A 21,680-nucleotide genomic window follows, 5' to 3' on the forward strand; every position below is an offset into this window, starting at 1 on the left:
CCATCTAAGGCAGTTCACTCAGCTGTCCATTCCTGATTACTTTACCTCGAAACCATTTCTGTCCACATCTCTCCAAACATTTGCTCTCCATGTAATTGTTCAAATGCCTTCTAAATATTGGAACTTCAGTATCTCCCTCAACCCCTTACCTCTGGCAGTTCATTGCCATGTCCGTGTAAAACAAGTTGTCCCTCAGGTCACTCTTAAATCTTTCTCCTCTCACTTTAAGCCTATGCCCTCTAGTACTGGGCTGTCTTACCCTGAGGAAAATATTTTGGCAATTCACTTATCTGTGCTCCATGTGAATTTATAAATCTCTAACTGCTCTCATCCTTTAGCCTCTACAGTGCAGGGATAAATATTCTAGCCTATCGAGCCTCTCCTTCTATCCCAACCCGCGCCACCCCGCAGACCCCGTATTATCATCAGAAACTTTATTGCACCCTCTCCATTTTAATGACATCCTTCCAGTATCATGGAAACCATTATTACACACAGTACTCCAAATCTGTCAAAAGCTGTTACACTTTTGTACATTTCAGTCTCATTTGTTTCAAAGCTAACCTCAGTCTGGACTGCCTCTCCTCATACCTGGAGTTCTCCAGCCCTGGTAACATTGTCATAACTCTCCTCTGCACCTTGTTTGGTACCATCAGATGTATTCTGTAGAGTGGTGACCAGAACTGAATGCACTGCTCCAGATGTGGCCTAACTAATAAGCTTCATATAGTTCTGCTACACAAACATACTTTTGTACTCTACACTGGCCAATGAGAGTAAACAGTGAGGCTTCTTTACTTTTTCCACCTGACTTGCTCCCTTCTGGGATCTGTGCACATGAACTCTGAGAGTTGTCAATTCCTCTACATGCCTTAGTCTTCTGTTTACTGTTTGTTCCTTCGCCTAGTTTGCCCTCTCCAAAAGCACTGCTGTAATTATTTCCAGACTTAATTCCACTTGCCTCTTTTGTGTATCCAAGGGGATCAGTAATATCTTTCTGTAACCCAGACCTTTCTTCTTCACTGTCAACCTAACTGATAATATGGTGATCAACAGGAAACTTCCTGATCGTGTTCCTCAATTCAAGTTCAAATCATTTACACATACATTAAAAAGCAAGAGGCCTATTACTGAGCCCTGCTTAACTCACCACATGTGTCCCTCCAGACACTGAAACTCCCATTGATCCTCACTGTTTGCTTCCTCCCGTGGAGCCAATGTTTAGTCCAACACCATCTTTTCCTGGATCTCATGAACATTTAGTTTCTTGAGTACACCATGAGGAACTTTAACAAAACTTTGCTAAAATCTATGACACGAGGAGGGGCTTCACCACTCTCTCACCTCACCTTCATCAGGATTAATGGGAAACGTTCAAGTTCAAGTCCAAATTTATTGTCATTCAACTAACTTAAGGTGCACAACACAGTGCATATAACTCAGGTACATAACACATAATGCAATATTACCACAAATAAATTAACAAACAGCAGGGTTCATATATGATTCAAATGAAACAGTAAACAGTATAACACTACTTGTGCTCCAGACATGATGGAGCACCACTAGTGTTGTATCTATACTGGGTGGTGGCAGGAAATTCAAGAGTCTTATGGACTGGGCGAAGAAACTGTTTCTCATCCTAACAGTTCTTGTTATAATTCTATGGTACTTCCTGCCAGATGGTAGGGGATCAAAAAGATTGTTAGACAGACAGAAGGGATCACTGACAATGTTAAGGCCTTGCGTACCTAACACTCCTGAGAAATACCTCCAGTGGGTGAAAGAGAGAGCCCAATGAGCCTCTCAGTAATCATCACAATCCTTTGCAGGGACTTGTGGTCAGATGCCTTGCAATTCCCGGACCAGACGGTGATGCACCTGGTCATACACCTGAGGTCCTGTAAAAATTGATTATCATGGGGGATGGGTTGTGGTTCAATCTTCTCAAGGAATGGAGATGCTGCTGTGCTTTCTTGATCAAAGATGTGGTGTTGAGGGACCAGGTAAGATCACCTGTTACGTGCACTGTCAGAAACTTGGTGCTCTTAACTCTCTCAATGGAGGAGCCCCGTGTGTGCAGTGAGGAGTGGTCCCTCACTCCTCACCTCTACATCACCAGTCACAGCACCTTTGACAACATCATGTGTGTAACGCAATTGAGTTGAGACATTTTACCCTCAAGTACCATCTCTGACACCAGGTCAGAGGTGATTCCGGAATCGTTCCAGTAGTGGTGTCACTGTGAAACACCACTCCACAACTGGGCAAAAATACAGGGTAATTTCATCCCTCATGTCTCAGGGACCCAGAGTGGTGGGGGTGATTTTTCTTTTAAAATTAACTGCAATTTCCTTGGAGGGATGCCTGAAGTTTAAACACAAGTGTAGACGATTACACTTACCTTCATACCAAACTGTTTTCCACCAAAGAATCACAAATGAAATAAAAACCACCAGAAGCAACACAAACATTGTGATTGATGCAGTAAATGTGACAGTGTCCTTGCTGTAAAAACCTGAAATTACAAATACATTCAGATAAGCAAACATGCAGCAATACACCCAGAAAAATGAGCACGAGAGCTGCCAATTGTTGCCACAACCAATTTGTTCCCCTTAGCTCCTGCAGGGAAGGGATGTGCTAATCTCTGCCCAGTCTTGTCAACCTGTAACTTCTGCTCTGCACCAACTGACTCTACCTGCTGTGCTGGGTTAACAAGTCACTGAATCGTTACATCGGCCAAGAATAGACTGACTTACTCTCACTTCCTCAGTCAATATTTCCCTGTTACCTGCTGCCTGTATTCTGCACTGGGTGCTCCTTCTGGTGTTGAGATGGCCAAACCTTGATGAGTTCACTATCAGAAGCCCCTGCCCCTCCTCCATCCCTTCTTCTCCTGTCCGATTGGATTCATTTGTCAGCCATTTGCCTTTTCCACCTATCACCTCCCAACTTCTCATTTCACCCCCTTCCCAATCCACCTACTTTTCCTCTCACATGGCTTCACCTTTCAGCTTCTAACTCCCTGTCTTCTTATTCTGGCTCTTTCCTCCTTCTTTCTGGCCCTGAAGGGTTAGCTGAAACACTGACTCTTTATTCCTTTGCATAGATACTGCAAGACCTGCTGAGTTCCTCCAGCACTTTGTGTGTGCTTCTCTGGATTCCCAGTATCTGCAGAATCTCTTGCGTTAAGGACCATAATCCATTGTTCTTTTGCAAGAAGATAAAAAAATCAGAGAATAAGAGGAGAGTCGGCCACATAGCTCCTTAAACCTGCCCCACCATTCAATACAATTGGAGCTGATCTGTCCCAGGCCCCATCTCCTTTTCTGTTCCAGTTCCACACAATTCAGAATTCCCCAATCATTCAAATATTTATCCACCTTTTCTGTAAATATCTCCCAACTGCTTGTGGTGGGCAAAGCTTCTCATCCCAGGAATTACCCTCATGGATCACTTTTGGATTACCTGCAGTGTTAGTGCAATTGTTCTTAAATGAGGGGACCAGAACTGTGCACAGTACCAAATGGACTTTCCAACACTCTGCACAACTGTATCAATACTTCCCCATTTCTAAACTCCAAACCCATTGCAACTTAAGGCTAATTTGTCACTCCAGTTCCTAATTACTTGCTGCACCAGATCTTTTGTGAATCCTTTATCTTGATCTCTCTGCAATTCACTAATTTACAATTGCTCTCCATTAACATTACAGTCTGATTCCTCTTACTCAAGGGCTTCACCTCACACTTTCCTGTATTAAACTCCATGTGCCGAGTTGTCACCCACTCATTGAATCTATCGATATCCTACTGTACAGTCCAAATTTCTTCATTGGAAATTGCTTTTCCTCCAGTTTTGACGAATTTCAATATTCGTTCATTACATTATATTAATCAATAATTAGAAACTCTGCTCTCCCACGGGGATATGGATCACTGGTGTTTTTAGATATTTACTACTTAGAACCTATCAGCTCTGTGTTCAATAAAAAATAACAATGTTGGAGGCACACAGCAGTTTGGGTAGCATCTGTGGAAGGTGAAACAGAGTTAATATTGCAGGTCCAAGACACTCTCAGAATAGGGAGAATGACATTTAGATATTCATTTGGGCAGTGGCCTATCAGAGAGATTGGAAGCCTGAGAAGACATAGTTCACTCCCATTTGCCCATTGTGCAGAAAAGGCAATGACTCCTGGTAGTTTGGTGCTTTGGGCAGCGCCTAACCAGCATTCATGATTGATTGACAGGAATAAATTAGAGTAAGACAGTGGTTATTGGAGTGGCCATCATTGGAGTGGTCAGAGTTAGAGTGGATTTTGCTTTTTAGGGCTTTAGCTCTTCAAGGCTTCAGTGAGGAGAGGCTTCAGTCAAAGAAAGCAAAAACGCTGTAGGTAGAGTTTTCTCCCCCCCCCCGCATTTTATTTTTTTTCCTTCTTTATGGTTTCTCAGTTAGAAACAGTAGAGATGCCAGGCAGGATAGTGGAACGCTCCTCTCACGAGATGTGGGAAGGCAGGGAGACCTCCAGTGTCTCTCTGATGACTACACCTGTGGGAAATGCTTCCAGCTGCAGTTTCTAACACTCTTTGTTAAAGATTTGGAGATGGAACTGGAAGAACTAAGATCATTCCGGAGGCTGATGGGTCGATAGATAGGACATATCGAGAAGTAGTTACACCCAAGGTGGAGAACACAGGAAATTGGGTGACAGTAAGGACAGGGAAAGGGGTTAAGGAGCCAGTGCAGAGTACCCCTGTGGCCGTCCCCATCAACAACAGGTACACCACTTGGATACTGTTGGGGGGGGGGGGAGAGGATGACCTAGCAGAGGAAAGTCACAGCGGTCAGGTCTCTGGCACTGAGTCTGCCTCTGTAACTCAGGAGGGAAGGGGGAAGCAGGGGTGAGCTGTGGTGATAAGGAATTCATTAGTTAGGGAACAGATAAGAACGAAATTCTCGGATGGTATGTTGCCTCCTGGTTGCCAGGATACAGGACATCTTGGACTAAGTCCTCAGCATTCTTAAGTAGCAGTGTGAACAACCAGAAGTTGTGGTCCATGTAGGTAGGAAGAGTGAAAGGGTTCTGCAAAGTGAGTTCAGCGAGTTAGGTGCTAAGTTGAAGGGCAGAACTTCCAGGGTTGTGATCTCAGGATTGCTACCCATGCCACATGCGAGTGAGGCCAGAAGTAGGAGGATTATACAGTTTAACATGTGGCTAAGGAGTTGGCGTAGGAGGGAGGTGTATCCGGAGAGCCGTACCTGTCACGGCTCAGCACTGCCCTCTAGCTGGTTGGAAGGCACACGACATGCCAATCAACATTTCACCCCTCCCAACTAATCAATGTACACTTAACCATTGGCCACCTTAATTGGATTAACCTGTCCAGCACCAAGCCGTTGGCCCCCTGGTGAATCACCTGGGCTGGACCCTCCAGCCCCCTGACCTATAAAGGGTGCTCCCTGTGCTTGGCTCGCTCTCTTTTGTTATCTCCGAGAGACCACCCTGCTGTTGGTGAGTTGTGCATTGGATAGGGTTTTGGGAGAGTTTATTGTTGTCCCTGTAGCAGAGAGCCGTGCCTGCCCATAGTCAAGGGGGACAGGTATCATAGTTACGTTTCCCTTGCTTGTATATGTACCTGTACTCTGGCGCCACATCGTTTTCCCGTGTATTGTACTGCCGACCTGACTTTTCCCACACTCGTCTATTCTAAGTGTGGTTGTGCGAATATTGTAGCCGCTTGTGTTGTCCCCAAGCTCTGCTCCCCTTGTGAATAAACTCCTTATTGTTAAAACTATGTGTGTCCAGAATCCTTGCCTTGACACCCAAAGAATCTGTCTCATTTCCACCACAACAGGAGGGCATCAGATTCTTGGTACATTGAAGATAGGATTTGTACAGAAGTCACAGTTTGCACCTGAACTGAAGGCAGACTAATATCCTCGTGGGAAGGTTTGCCAGTGCTGCATGGGATTGGGGGGGGGGGGTGTTAAACTGGAGCTGCAGCTGGATAGGAACCAGAGTGTGAGATCAGATAGTGGAGAGGTTGTGGGGACAGACGGAAAACAAAAGGTTGAGCATGGTGCGACTAATGTCTTGAGCTGTGAATACTTCAATGCAAGAAGTATCGTAGGAAAGGCAGATGAGCTCACAGCATGGATCAACACCTGGGGATATGGTATTGTAGTTATTAGGGAGACTTGGTTGCAGGAGGGGCAGGACTGGCAGCTCAATATTCTGGGGTTCTGTTGTTTTAGGAGGAGGGGAGGCATTACTAGTCAAGGAAAATATCACGGCATTCCTCAGGTAGGCCAGACTGGAGAACTCAACTAGTGAGGTGTTATGGTGGAGCTGAGGTATAAGAAATGGATGAACGTGTTAATGGGACTATATCACAGTTCATCCAAAAGTCTGCGGGATTTAGAGGAACAAATTTGTAGAGAGATCACAGACAGTTGCAAGAAATACAAGGTTGTTTATAGTAGCTGATTTTAACTTTCAATATATTGACTTGGACTCCCATAGTGTCAAAGGATCATACTGGCTAGAGTTTGTCTAATGTGTTCAGCAAACTTTCTTAATCAGTACTAGAAGTCCCAATGAAAGAGTCTGTGATACTTGATCTGCTGTTAGGGAATAAGATAGGAAAGGTGACAGAGGTGTGTGTAGGAGAACACTTTACATCTCATGATCACAATCTCATTAGTTTTGAACAAAAATATGCATAAAGATAGGTCTGGTCTGCAGGTTGAGATTCTAAATTGGAGAAAGGCTAATTTTGATAGTATCAGAGAAGATCTAGCAAGTGTGGATTGGGACAGGCTGTTTCCTGGCAAAGGTGAACTTCGCAAGTGGCAGGCCTTCAAAGTGAAATTCTGAGATTACAAAGCTTGTATATGCCCGTCTGAATAAAAGGTAAAGATAGCAGGTGTGGGGATCCTTGATTTTCAAGAGATATTGAGGCCTTGTTTAAGAAAAAGAAAGAGGTATATTGCAGGTGTAGGCAGGTAAGAACAAATGAGGTGCTTGTGGAGAGAATAGTTAAGAAAGAAATCAGGGAGGCTATAAGAAGGCATGAAAGTTGCCTTGTCAGACAAGGTTTGATGGAAAATCCTTAGGGACTCTACAGATATATTCAGAGTAAAAGAATTTCAAGGGACAAAATTGGTCCTCTGGAAGATCAGAATGGTAATCCATGTGTTGAGCCAAAAATGATAGGGGAGATCTTAAATGTATTTTTTGCATCTGTATTTATTCAGGAGACAGACACAGAGGAATAGAAGCAAGGCAAAATGGCATCAACTTCATGGTCTCTATGAAGATGTTAGAGGAGGAGGTGTTTGCTGTCTTTGGGCAAATTAAGATGGATAAATCCCCAGGGACTGACAAGGTGTTCCCTTGGTCCCTGTAGGAGGCAAGTACAGAAATCGCCGGGGCCCGAGCAGAGAAATTTAATTCATCCTTGACAGGTGAGGAGTCGGAGGAATGGGGAATAACCAATGTTGTTCCACTGCTTAACGAAGGCTCTCAAAATAAAGGAGGAAATATAGGCTGGTGAGCTTGACATCAGTAGTGGGTGAGTTATTAGAAGGTATTGCAAGGGACCAAATATATAAATATTTGGATAGACATGGACCAATTCAGGATAGTCAGCATGGCTTTGTGTGGCATACATCAGGCTTGACTAATCTTGAAGAATTTTTCAAGGAAGTTACCAGAAAAACTGATGAAGACAAGTCAGTGGATGCTGTCTACGTGGACTTTAGCAGCAAAGCATTTGACAAGGTCGCACATGGGAGGATGGCCAAGAAGATTCAGTGGCTCACCATTGAAGAAGAGGTGGTAAATTGGATTTGAGAGAGAAGCCAGAGAATGGTAGTAATGCAGACAAGCCTGAGGTATTGCACTTTGGTAGAATCAACACAGTGAATGGTCAGACACTGAGGAGTTTGGTAGGTGAAAGGGATCCAGGAATACACGTCCATAATTTATTGAAAGTGGAGTCACAGATTGATAGGGTCACAAAGAAAGCTTTTGGCACATTGTCCTTCATAAATCATATTATTCAGTGCAGGAGATGGGATGTTATATTGAAGTTGTATAAAACGTTGATGAGGCATAATTTTGAGTACTGTGTGTAGTTTTAGTCACCTACCTACAGTTGTAAATAAATTTGAAAGAGTACAGAAAAATTTTATAAGCATGCTACTGAGACAAGACCTGAGTTTATGGAAAGATTGACAAGGTTTGGACTTTACTCCTTGGAACGGAGAGGAGATTTGGAGGGTATGATTCAAGTAAATGCAGACAGGCTTTTTCACTGAGGTTAGATGGAATCTCAACTAGAGCTCTTGTGTTAATGGTGAAAGGTGTAAGGGGAACACGAGGGGAAACTCCTGCACTCAAAGAGTCGCAAGAGTGTGGAACAAGCTGCCAGCGCAAGTGATGTATGCAAGCTTGATTTCAGCCTTTAAGAGAAGTTTGGAGAGGTACATGGATGGTAGGGGTATTGAGGTCTATGGACTCGGTGCAGATCGATGGAAGTAGGCAGTTTAAATGGCTCAGCATGGACTAGATTGACCAAAAGGCCTGTTTCTGTGCTGTACTTCTCTGTGTTTCTATGACTGTATAACAGAGAATGTGGGGAAGGGATGGGTGGATCAAAGGGAATATCTTTGATAGGCTGAGTTATTGTTGCAATTAGAAGCAGATAAAGCTTCTTTGTCAGTGTCACACATCACAAATGACAGGGCTGTAGGACATGCCTTGTCAACAGAGAGAGAAAAAACATGAGGCAATGTCAGATGGACGACTGGCAGAAATGTCTAGTTCTGACAAAGATAAACAGAGAAAGCAAGCTACCTAAAGATAGTGAATTCAATACCGAGTCCAGAAAGGAAAGACATGCCCTGAGTTAATGTTCAGAAACACAATCTGACTTTCCATAATTTGTCTGTAATTTTCTGAAATTTTGTGTGGCCAGTTGTTCTGAACAGAGATTTAAACTAAAATGGACATCCAGATATTTCAAACATCCAGCAGGTTTCCCAGTCCTCAGCTGTGGAGCCAAGGACTGTATGTGTTTATGGTCCAGATGAAGCAGCTCACAATGTTCTGACAGAGACACTTCATTCCATCCCTCTGCTCAGTACCAAGTACATCATTTCACGTAAATACAGAATAAGGTTCGAGCACTTACCTGGAATCAAAGTGCTAACAGAAATGCCAAGTAAGAATACCAGGTTAAAGGTACCAGTTTGGCAGAAAGGTATTTCTAAAACAAAAGAAATTCAAAATCAGGTTTATTACCACTGACATATGTCATGAAATTTGTTGTTTTGTGGCAACAGTACAGAGCAATAAATTATACTATAAATTACAATGAGATACATAGTTGTGAAAAAGAGAGCAACAATAGTGAGATCATCTTCATGGGTTCACGGACCGTTCAGAAATCTGATGACAGAGGAGAAGAAGCTGTTCCTAAATCATTTAATGTGTGTCTTCAGGCTCCTGTGCCTCCTCCCTGATGGTAGTAATCCTCCTGAGATACAATCTACACAACTTATTCAAAACTTGCATCAGTGAAGTGCTGCAGTGAACAGAGGTGAACCCGGGCTTGGTCAGGTTCATTGTGATATTCAGTGTCCAAACATGAGGCAATCAACCAGCTCAGAACTGTTCCCTTGTGCTGACTACCTGGAAACTGCCATCCAATATAAAACTATTGCAAATTTCTAGGAAAGATCAGTGAGAGGCCTCCCAACACTGAATTCTATCGAGGATCAGAGGGATACCTATCATGCAAACACCTCACCATCACTGGGATAAAGGGGATTCTTCCCCTCATTCCTCAGCTGATTTCATTTTGAAGTTGAACAACACCACGTGTCAAACACCAGACTGCTGAGATAGCTTCCTCTCAACCGACTTCTTCTAAAGATCCCTCTGGAGTCAGGTAAGAGATAGTATCACTGTGAATCAACACTTCACAACTGGGAGAAAAGATTACGCTAGCTTCATCCCACAGGTCACAGTGAATCAGCAGGGGGCGCCATGTGGGGGAAAGGGGGATGATTTTTCAAATCTTTCATTTCATTAATGTCTTCGTTAAAATTAGAGAGATGACTGGAGCTTATACAGAAACGTAAATTACACAAAGTCACATACTTCTATAAGAAATCTTCTTGTTGATCACGTAAAACAGAAGAATAACATTCACCAGTGGCAGCATCGGGCCAACGAGCAGCGAGGCTTTAATTAAAGTGACCTTGACGGAATCACCTGCAAGTGAAAAGAAATTCAGATAATGTCTCATCCAGAAGTGGAGATCTCTCAATGTGCAACACTTCCTCAACACTGGTTCTGAGAATGTGGGTTTTTTTTTTAAATCGTCTCACTCCAGACAGTCAGCCATTCTTGTCTGGCGCGTGGTGTCAGGATTGGTCTCCTTTCGGATTAACCAGGTCATGATATGAACGTTCCTAACTCAATCCTTTTTTTTTTTTACGAGGCCGAGTGGCTAGCTCGACGCTCAACCCGGCACGGATAGAAAGCATGCTTCTGGGGTGGCCCGACTTGGATTCGAACTCGAGAACCTTCGCTCTGGAGTCCGGCGCTGATGCCAATGTGGGTGATGCTGGTAAAGCCACGGATATTCCCTGTCCGTTTACCCTGACGGGGGGTGGTGAGCCTCCCACTGGAACCTCTGTTGTTCTCATCATGATGCTGGGTCAGGATTCCAAGATACTAACCTGGTGACAATAAACTGTTGGCATATCCATGAGCAGACACTGTGATGTCTCTGTGTATGAACCATTATAATACTGTAATTAAATGACGGACTCTGAGAGTCACAGATGTCACTCTGTTACTGGGGTTACAATTACCAGCTGTGCTTTGACAACACCCCAAAAATTCTCTTGATCCCCACCTATCACACACTTTTCTCTTGTCCCCTTGGTTCCTTTCACCTTCTTCTGCTATGAAAAAGTTTTCTTATCTTTAAAATTCTCAAGTCTAATGAAAACTTATCAATTAGAGACACAGCCCTCCACAGATGCTGCCTGACCTGGAGAACATTCCCCGCTCAGTCAGTTTTTATTACAGCTATGCAGAACATTGGCACGGGAGTCGGCATTTAGTTCCTCAGATCATTCAATGAGACCCATGGCATAGCTCCATATGCCCTATTGCACTGGTGGAGATTGGGACCAGAACATCCCGGGGTCCACATACAAGTCTGGGAAATCCACACCACACTCACTTAAATGACAAAACTAAAACAGAGGGTCAGTCGATTGAATGGAGGGTGTCAGGGGAAGGGGAAAGAAAAATCAGCACCAGCAGAATCAATGGTTGCTGTTGGGTTAGTTGAAATCGATCAAAGATGAGAGTCAGTAATTGTTTGCAGTGATATCTAAGTTCAGAGCTGTGACAGTAAAACCCAATGGTCCTGGGACTGACCCAACATCAGGAACTCCCAGAACAACATGGCCATATTACCTCTGTAGTTCCTCTACAGGATGGGTTAAACAGTCTTCCATTTGTTACCTCAAATCTGAACATTTAAATGCTCTCCTGTCATGCCTTGTATCTAATGCCCCTACCTGCTCATCCACGACGCTACCCACATTAACTCACTCCATGTCTTACTGAGTCACACATATGAACTGGCAGCAGGTAGAGGCCCATCGAGTGTGAAGCACAATTCAATAAGATCAAGGCTAATTTGACTGTAACCTAAACACAAAACCATCCAACCTCCAATAACTTTTCATCTCCTTACTCATCATGAATCTGTCTACCTCAGCTTTACATCAGTTTAGGGAAGCCTCAGGGACTGACCAAATGCATCTTTGAACTTTGTGGGAGGCTAGAGAAGAAGGTCCTTGTGGAGATATTTACTTCATTGTTAGCCAGCGGTGAAGTTCTAGAAGACTGGAAGAAGGCTAATGTTGGTCTATTGAGGAGAAGATGGCGGCGCGACGCAGTGTGTGCGGCCGTTCCGAATGATATCGATATGTGTTAACTAGGGGGCCGTGCACAATCCCGATTTGATGGAGACAGCCGTGAGCAGCACGGAGGAACATCAGGAGAAACTTCTGAAATGCCTGCTTGGCTGCCGTTGCTACTGTGTGATCGAGAATCTCCGGAGGGGAAGGCCCCAAATCCTTGGCTTTGCCTATTGCCTGTTGCCAGGGCCGGGGTCGAAGCGCTCGGCAGAGATGGTGCCCGGTGCTCAGTGTCGGAGAGCTGGTCGGAGGCTCAGAGTTTTCGGACGGACTCTGAGTCGGACTGTGGTCGGATGCTTCCAGGATGCTGCATCGGCAAGTTTGCGGTGCTGGAGGTTCACCGTCTGCGTGAGGTGATGGGACTTTCGAGAGATTTTGAGACTTTCACCGTGCCCATGGTCTGTTCTTATCAAATTACGGTATTGCTTTGCACTGTTGTAACTATTTTTTATAATTATGTGGTTTTCCTCAGTTTTTAAGTCCGTTTGTCATGTGTTTCTGTGATAACATTCTGGAAAAACATTGTATCAATTCTTAATGCATGCATTACTAAATGACAATAAAAGAGAACTGCGTGTCCTCATAATCTAAAATACGTTGAGCGGAAACAGGAATATTTCCTGTCTCCGATGGGATAATCCCAAAAATTGCTGTTAAGTAAATTAGGTTGTAGATCGAGATCCAAGACTTCTGATAACGTTTTAAAAACACCTTTCCAAAAATTGTCTAGCTTTACACAAGACCAAAACATATGAGTTAGAGTGGCCACCTCAATATTACATCTGTCACAAATAGGATTGATGTTAGAAAAAATACGTGCTAGTTTATCCTTTGCCATATGTGCCCAATGCACTACCTTGAACTGTATCAAGGAATGACGGGCACAAATATTAAAATTCTCATATGTTCTTTCAGAACCCTCTGACTTTACATTTCACCTCCCCGTCTCTCTCAGTCTACAAGTTTACTGCATCCCTTTCCTCCTGTCCACCTGAGACAACCTGACCTTCATCACTTTGTGCTTCGAGCTGTCTTGTTCCTTATCTCGAATTTACCCCCACTAAAGCTCTCTATCCCTCCCTGATCCATTAAGCTCTTCTTTAATACACAACTCCCTGACCAAACCTGGGGTCATCTGCCCTTTTCCTGATTCCTGTCTCTCGGTGACAGATTTCATTTGGTAATTAGTCTGTGAATCAGCAGAGAACATTTACACTACAAACACCAGTACCTACTGGTACTATTCTTGGATAACTGTAGTCTGTGTGGTTAAGTTATTCTCAAAGTGAATTTAGCCAGGGCTTGCAAGAATTAGGCCATGAGGAAGGAATGTTAATATTTTGAACTTTGAATGGTTTAAAACTTGCACAGGAAGAGAGAGAAGGTGGTGTTCCCTTGCATCAGTGATTGGAAGGTGCTGTTGAAAACAAAATTGATGCAAATATCCAAGCAAGATTACGGACAGACTGAAGGAGAGGCTTTCAACACCCAACTGTATCAAGGATGAGAAAGGCCTCAAACACTCACTCCTCACCTCACCATCATTGATATCCTTTACACCAACCTGATATGATGCTGAAATTTGACAACACCATGCATCAAACACCAGTGAGCTGAGACACATTCCTCTTGAGACTACTTCTTCTGAAGACCCCTCTGGAGACAGATCAGAGTTGACTCCAGAATCATTCTAGCTGTAGTGGCACTGTAAATAAGAATTTCATAACTGGGAAAAATGTCAGACAATTTGATCTCACAGGTTACATGAATCCAGATGGGTTGGTGGGGGTGATGATTATTTAGTTTTTTTTTCTTTTCTATCTTGTTTTTGTTAAAATGAATAAAAAAATTACTTGCAGATGTGACTGGAGTGATACACAAGTGTAAAAATACAATAACAGATACCTTTGTCCAAATCCTCTTTTATGAACCAACACATCAGAATTAAAATGAAGACAATTGGCAGTACCATTGACAAGACAAGAGTTACAGTTCCCATGGTGTAAGTGCCTGTAATTAAAAATAAATTCAATTAAGTAAACGTAGTAATTCACCAGAGAAATGACTGTAACAGCTGCCTATTGTTACAAACAACCAAACTATTCCACTTATCTTCACAGGGCAGGAAATGTAACAACCTCTGCCCAGTCTTGCTAACTGTGTCTTCATGACTGAACCAACTGATTCTGCATGGCCTCTGATGTGGGATAACAACATGCTGACCTGTTATTCCAGATGTGAATTATTCCCTGCAGTCTAATCTATCCTGGTCTCTTGCTGTCAATATTCTGCACTGGCTGCATCTTCTGGTGTTCCAACGGCCACACCTTGAGGAGTGCACTACACTGCAGCCAGCCATCCCACATGGTCCATAGTTTGACTCTCCTGACATCCACAACAATTGGTTATGGAGTTGTCCCACAATTTCACTGGAAACTCACAATCTCCCAAGTTCAGTCTCAAATCATCAATTTCTGATTCATCTACCACTGATAATCGGGGCTAGTCATTAACTCTCTCAGGGGTGAATGGGTGCAATTGCTTACTGGCTCCATTCATACTTATAGTCATAGTCATACTTTATTGATCCCGGGGGAAATTGGTTTTCGTTACAGTTGCACCATAAATAATATATAGTAATAGAACCATAAATAGCTAAATAGTAATATGTAAATTATGCCAGTAAATTATGAAATAAGTCCAGGACCAGCATATTGGCTCAAGGTTTCTGACCTTCCAAGGGAGGAGTTGTAAAGTTAGATGGCCACAGGCAGGAATGACTTCCTATGACACTCTGTGCTGCATCTCGGTGGAATGAGTCTCTGGCTGAATGTACTCCTGTGCCCACCCAGTACATTATGTAGTGGATGGGAGACATTGACCAAGATGGCATGCAGCTTAGACAGCATCCTCTTTTCAGACACCTCCATCAGAGAGTCCATTTCCATCCCCACAACATCACTGACCTTACAAATGAGTTTGTTGATTCTGTTGGTGTCTGCTACCCTCACTTGTCCATCCATTCCACACTTTGTCAAGTAACTTTTCCCATTACTTTTGCAAGAGGGAGTTCTGCCTGAAATCACTAATATGGTAGGGTTACATTCGAGGAGACAATGCTGTTTTTTTTTGGAGGGAACATTGATGTTCATCTGACGCATACATAATGCTCATTGTCACCAGCTGCTTTTTGTCTGATATCAGGGACCCATGTTGCAAATGGTTGGGAACAGGATTGTGTTGTAGACTGCTTCTCTTGTTCTCAATATCTGGTCAATGATGCCCCACAAAAAAAATCAGCCAGTTTCTGTGGGGGTGGACATAATGATTTTCTTCCCAACTACAAAAAAAACCTCCAATATGACTGCACCTTTCACCCCTCTCTGGTCCAGGAGCAAGTCTCAGCCAATGAAGTACTTTCAGCACAGTCAGTGCTCGAAGGAATGAGGTACCAAGTCTGAACTGAGAAAGACTGAACCAACAGTACGGGATAGAACCACGGATGATGGAACTGATGGCTTTATTACAAATTTTGCAGATGATACGAAGATAGGTGGAGGGGCAAGTAGGTTTGAGAAAATAGAGAGGCTACTGAAGGACTTAGACAGATTAGGAGAATGGACAAAGAAGTTGCAGATGGACTACTGTGTCAGGAAGTGTATGGTTATGCACTTTGTCAGAAGAAATAAAAGGGTTAGATATTTTTGAAATGAAGTGAAAATATAAAAATCTGAGGTGCAAAGGGATTTGGGAGTCCACGTGCAGGATTCCCTAAATGTTAATTTGCAGGTTGAGTCTGTGGTGAGGGAGGCTAATGCAATGTCAACACTCACTTCAAGAGGACTAGAATGTAAAAGTAAGGATATAATGTTGAGACTTTATAAATCACTGGTGAGGCCTCACTTGGAGTATTGTGAGCAGGTTTGGGCCCCTTATCTTTGAAAGAATGTGCTGAAACTGGAGAGGGTTCAAAGGAGTTTCAGAAAATGATTCCAGGATTGAATAGCTTGTCATATGAAGAGTGTTTGATGGCTCTAGGCCGGTATTCACTAGATTTCAGAAGAATGAGGGGTGACCTCATTGAAGCCTATTGAATGGTGAAAGGTCTTGATTGAGTGGATATGGAGAGGATGTTTTCTATGGTGGGAGAGTCTAAGACCAGATGACACAGCCTCAGAGTAGAGGAGCGTCCTTTTAGAATGGAGATGAGGAGGATTTTTTTTAGTCTGAGGGTGATGAATCTGTGGAATTCTTTGCCACAGGCAGCTGTGGAGTCCATGTCTTTATGTATATTAAAGTCAGAGGTCAGAGCATGAAGGGATACGGGGAGAAGGCAGAGGATTGGGGCTGCGAGGAAAATTAGATGAAATGGTGGAGTAGACTCAATGGGCCAAATGGCCTAATTCTGCTCCTCAATCTTATGGCCTTATCCAAAAGTGGAGGTCTCTGAGAGTGAGAATTCAGAGTTCCTCTGCACGAGATTCTAGTAAAGACACAGTTATTCCTCATCCATCTGCCCTGTCACTGAAACCCCTCCTATTCTCATGATGATGCTGGGTTGGGACTTGAGGATGTGAACCCAGTAACAATAAACTTCTGGTTCATATGTGAGCTGACACTGTGATGACATTGTGATATCAATGTATCTGAGCCATTATCACACTGTCATTAAATGATGGACATTGAGAGTCACAGAGATCACTGTGTTACTGGGGCTATAATTACCAGCCAGGTTTAGACCAACTTCCAAATGTTCCCTTGATCGCTCAGCTACCACACACTGTCCTTTGCTCTGCTCCTTTAAACTTTCTCTGCACTGAAGTGATTTTCACATTTTAAATTTTCCCAGTCTGATCGAAGCTCATCAATTTAAAATATTTACTCTCTTTCTCCACAGATGCTGCCTGACCTGCTGAGCATTCTCAGCTTATTCAGATTTTACTGAAGACACTCAGAGCACTGGAACTGGAGTTGACAATTCACCCCCTCCAGTTCTTCGGTGGGATCCTGTCCCAACTCTACACTACAAACTTACTGGGGTTTTGTGGGGGTTGGGTTTTGGACTGGAACACCGGGATCCAGACACACGTCTGGGAAATCTGCACCTCACTCACTAAAATAGTCAAACTGAAAGAGAAGGCATCAGCAGAGTCAAAAGAGGAGTCGGTGGGGGGGGGGGGGAGAGTTGGAGGGGAGAGGAAACAGAAATCAGCACCAGCAGAGTCTACAGTTGTTGTCAGGGTGTTTGGGAGCCTTGAAGATGAAGGTTCGTGTTCTGTGTTACTGTGTAACAGCTGCAGGAACAGTGATGATAAAACCAACTGGTTCTGGGACTGCCCAATGTGGTACAATTACCATGCAGTTCCCCTGTAGGAGGGTCTCCCACAGGGATCAATTTTGCCACCCACCCCCAACATGGAAATCCTATCCAAACACAAGGGTGATCAGTGCTCAACACACCGAGTCCAGTTCCCTCAGTGAACATTACAGATTTTCCAAGTTTAAGTTCAAGTTTATGCAAACGGACAGCATGGTCAGGTTGATAAACACAGTGAGGCTGATGGACGAAAGTTTGTCTCATGAGTCCAGCAGAGGAACTTGGATTAGTACAATGGAATTATGATGTTCTGTCCATTATTGGACTTGATTGTAAGAGGGACAGAACTGGCAGCTCAACATTCCTGAGTTTTGATGTTTGAGATGAGATAGAGAGGGATGTAGAAGTGGTGGAGGGTTTGCATTAATACTGAGGGAGAGGATCACAGCTGCACTCAGAGAGGACATATTGGAGGGCTTATCCACTGAGGCAATATGGGTGGAGCTCTATCACTCAGATGGGGTTCGAAGTTCATTGATTATCAAAGTGCGTTTACCAGAGACAATCTTGAGATTTGTCTTCTTACAGGCAGCCACAAAACAAAGAAGCACAATGGAATCCAATTAAGAAAAAAAACCCACTTAACAAAGACCAACAGACATGAAATGTGTGATAAAAACAAACAAGTTGATCAAACAATAAAAAGTGAACAAGTAACACAGAACATGAACCGTGGAGTCTCTGAGAGTGCATCCACAGCCATGGAGCCAGTTTAGGGAAATTCCAGGCTGTTGATTGCAATGATTGTAGTTCAGAAAGAGCGTAATTAATAGAAAAGTTAGCAGTTTTGTTTGCTGCCTGTAAAGCATCGCTGTGTCTCCCAAGCACCATCTTTACTTATACTATGGGTCCCCCAATAGCTACTGAGAGAAGAACAAATACGTAGACAGATTATCGAAAGATGTGAAAGCATCAGGGTTGTCTCAGTGAGGGACTTTAACTTCCCCAACACTGACTAAATTTCCTTCATGCAAGAGGCTTGAACATGGCAGAATTTCTTCAGTACATTCAGAGGGATTCTTGAAACATTACACGACTTGTCCACTAGTCAAGGAACTATACTGAACCTTGTTTTGGGAAATATACTGAGATACTCAGTGTTTTACTACAAAAAGATAACCTCTCACTAAAGATTAAACAAGATTGGGAGAGAGAACTTAATATGACTTTTGTTAATGAAGATTTGTTGCGAGTTCTGAAAATGGTTAATTCTTCTTCGATATGTGCCAATCATTGTTTAATTCAATTTAAAATTTTTCACCGTTATTATTTAACAAATGAGAGATTATCCAAAATAATTCCTAACACAGATAACTACTGTGATAGGTGCAAAAATGAAGTAGCTACTTTGTTACACATGTTCTGGTCATTTCTCTCAATGAAATCTTTTTGGAAATCTTTATTTTCTACAATTTCTAAAGCTTTGAAAATTAATTTACAACCTAATACATTGACTGTTCTATTTGGAATAGTTCCGCATCATATTCAGAGTATTTCATTTTCAAACCAACATATAGTTGCATTCGTTACATTGTTGGGAAGAAGAGCTATTTTATTGAGGTGGAAAGATACCTCTGCTCCTACACTAATTCAATGGTTTTCTCAAGTAACGTTACGTCTTAGTTTGGAAAAAATCAGAAGTAGAACTTTTGATCCCCAATTTGATTTTGAGAGGAGGTGGGGCTCTTTTGCCAAATATTATCATTTAATTTGTATTAATTTATATGGTTTCCTTCCAATTTTATGTTATATAAATGTGATTTGGCGGTTGTTGTTTTTTCCTTTTTTTTGTTTTGTAGTTAGTGGGTTTTTTTTTGTTTGTTGAGGTTCTCTTATTTCCTTCTTTTTCCTATATATTTTTTTTTCATTAGCATACATAAGTTTTTTTTCCTCAGCTTTATTAATTATATATATATTAATTTGCTGAATTTCTGTATTTTATAGCTGTAGAAGATTATATATCAATAAAAAGATTTTAAAGATGAAAATGAGTTACTCAATGCATTCCAACCACCCTGTAGAGCACTAAGTTCATCATTTTCACACAAGTTCATTTGACCACATACCTAATATAGTCGCGCTGACGATCCAGGCAATGATGAAACAATTGGTGAGAACACAATTACAGACGGCTTTGAAGTTCCACCAAATTGTGATCATCTGAGAACCTTTTCAAAGATAAAAAGAAATTTAAAACATTTGATAACCGAATAATATAAATGGTTTAACACATGCATCAATGGACAAATGTCCCAGTAACAGAGCTTGACTCAGGGTTGTTTAGATTGGTGATGATATTGCATGTCCTAAACATCAAGCAATCCAAACAACTCTGAAATGGATCAGATGTCAGAGCTTTGGATTGAAGGAGGTTCAGGAGTTCACTCACCACTGCAGCAAATGGGGAGCTCAGAGAGACACAAAACACAGTTTGTGGCTGCTACCAGGATTTGTTTTACATTTGATAACTTAGATAAACCCTCAACCACTGACTGTGCATGTGGAAACAGATACACTGCAGCTTCCCTCTGGACATGTCCAGCAGATAAGGCAACAGCCCACTGTCGATGTTCTCTGCTGTATTCCCTCATGATCTCAAGGGCTGAGACTGACATCAAGCTTCCAGTGTTAACAAAAACCAACCCCAGCTGTAACACTGAGGTTACACTGTTTGACTGTGAATCCTGTTCTGATGCCGAGGACTGGAACAGCTGCTCACAGCATCAGGCAGTGGCTTATTCCAACGCTGAAACTGAACAACTCAAGGGTGCAGGCTGAACTGTCCAAATGCTGGGATATTTAATACAGATAAGGGGAGAGGTTGTCCAGGATATCCAGTGGTGAGCAATGCACAAGATCCAAGGACATCTGTCTTGTAGTGGTTTTTGTTCATTTCCATTTGCTCTCCAGAAAGAGGTGGGGAGCTGGTTTCTTATTTTGCACCCACCACCTAAATTCCCACCCTCTTCAGACCCCACATTACTGAAAAACAATTTCTCTCAATTTCCTCACAAATGCACTTTGACATTCCCAACCTTATAGTCCACATTGCAGGAGTTACTGAGGCATTGAATCAAACTCTCTTCATATCACCAAATCCCTTTTCCCCATTATAACTATAACTCATTCACCTGAGACACTGCCCATTGGTTTCCATCACTATACACTCAAGATTAACAGGACTGAACACTCTGCCTGATAAACTGGTTTAACCAATCATCAAAACATTCAGCTCTTGCCTACTGAACTGCTTGAAGATGAACTAGAATCCAAAGTTATCCCCCAGGTGTTTTTCAACTATATGAACCAAACTGTGAATGCTTGTGTAAAAATAAAACAAGCTGCATCAGGTCTCAACCCCTTTACCTTCACAGATGCTGCTGACCCACTGAGTTCCTCCAGCAACTTGTTTTCTGTTCCTGATCCCAGTGTCATCAGTCTCCTATTTCCATGAAGACCTGTAGGTCTGATTATTCATCAGTCTCCTGTCTCCATGGAGACTTGTGGGTCTGACTATTTATCACCCTGTCTCCTTTCTCTTTGTCCTTGTTGCCCATAATGAAATTTTATCTCAGTCTGGATTTTATCCCACTACCTCTCCACATTAAACTTCCCATGAAGCATACCTTCCATTCATTACCAATTTCCCTTCCAGCACTGAGTGTTAACAAATTTGACAGGACTGATCTTCCACCTATTAAACCTCCAACATTACCCCTCTCATAGACCAACCACTAACCACACCCCAACCCACACCCAACTTCAAGATTCTGACTGTCATTGCAATTGAGTTTCTTCATCACCAGCCTACCTTTCCTCGTTACAAATCCTTGTTGGCATCTCCTAAATCAGTGGGAAATTTGATGTTTGAATGTCTGGGTTCCCAGTCCTGTTACAGAAGTGAAAACATCCTACAGGAGAGATGCCATCAGCTGGAAAGTGTGCACAGGAGACTTGCGTAAGGATGTTGCTAGGACCTATAGAGTCATAGAAAAGTATAGCACAGAAAAAGGCCCTTTGGCCCATCTAGTCCATGCCAAACCATTTAAAGTGCCTACTCCCATCAACCTGCACCTGGACCATAGCCCTTATACCACTGTCATCCATGTATCAATCCAAACTTCCTTTAAACATTGAAATTGACCTCTCATGTGCCACTTGTGCTGGCACTTCATTGCAGCTCTCACGACCCTCTGAATGAACAAGTTTCGTCTTAAACTTTCACCTTAAGCTTTCCACCTTTCACCCTTCCAGTTTAAGATAGCGCTACTGAAGACATGTGACA

At 42.7% G+C, this 21,680-nt stretch overlaps 1 protein-coding gene across 3 annotated transcripts in view; it reads right to left on the reverse strand.

The window, feature by feature from the left end:
- Positions 1 to 21,680, reverse strand: part of LOC134346684 (uncharacterized) — a 90,699-nt gene that overhangs the window by 25,658 nt on the left and 43,361 nt on the right. For 2 of the 3 annotated variants that reach the window (XR_010017987.1, XM_063048191.1), the window contains exons 8-12: positions 19,462 to 19,563; positions 13,924 to 14,028; positions 10,175 to 10,288; positions 9,204 to 9,278; positions 2,405 to 2,518 (exon numbers count right to left, since the gene is read on the reverse strand). Coding sequence is in view for 2 of the 3 variants with exons in the window: in XM_063048191.1 (XP_062904261.1) it covers positions 2,405 to 2,518; positions 9,204 to 9,278; positions 10,175 to 10,288; positions 13,924 to 14,028; positions 19,462 to 19,563 (510 nt within the window). In the remaining variant the exon portion in view is untranslated. The remainder of the gene's footprint in view (positions 1 to 2,404; positions 2,519 to 9,203; positions 9,279 to 10,174; positions 10,289 to 13,923; positions 14,029 to 19,461; positions 19,564 to 21,680) is intronic. The other variant, XM_063048192.1, reaches the window with a different exon arrangement.

The sequence above is a fragment of the Mobula hypostoma genome, chromosome 5 (genome assembly GCF_963921235.1).
Source record: "Mobula hypostoma chromosome 5, sMobHyp1.1, whole genome shotgun sequence".
NCBI classification, from domain to species: domain Eukaryota; kingdom Metazoa; phylum Chordata; class Chondrichthyes; order Myliobatiformes; family Myliobatidae; genus Mobula; species Mobula hypostoma.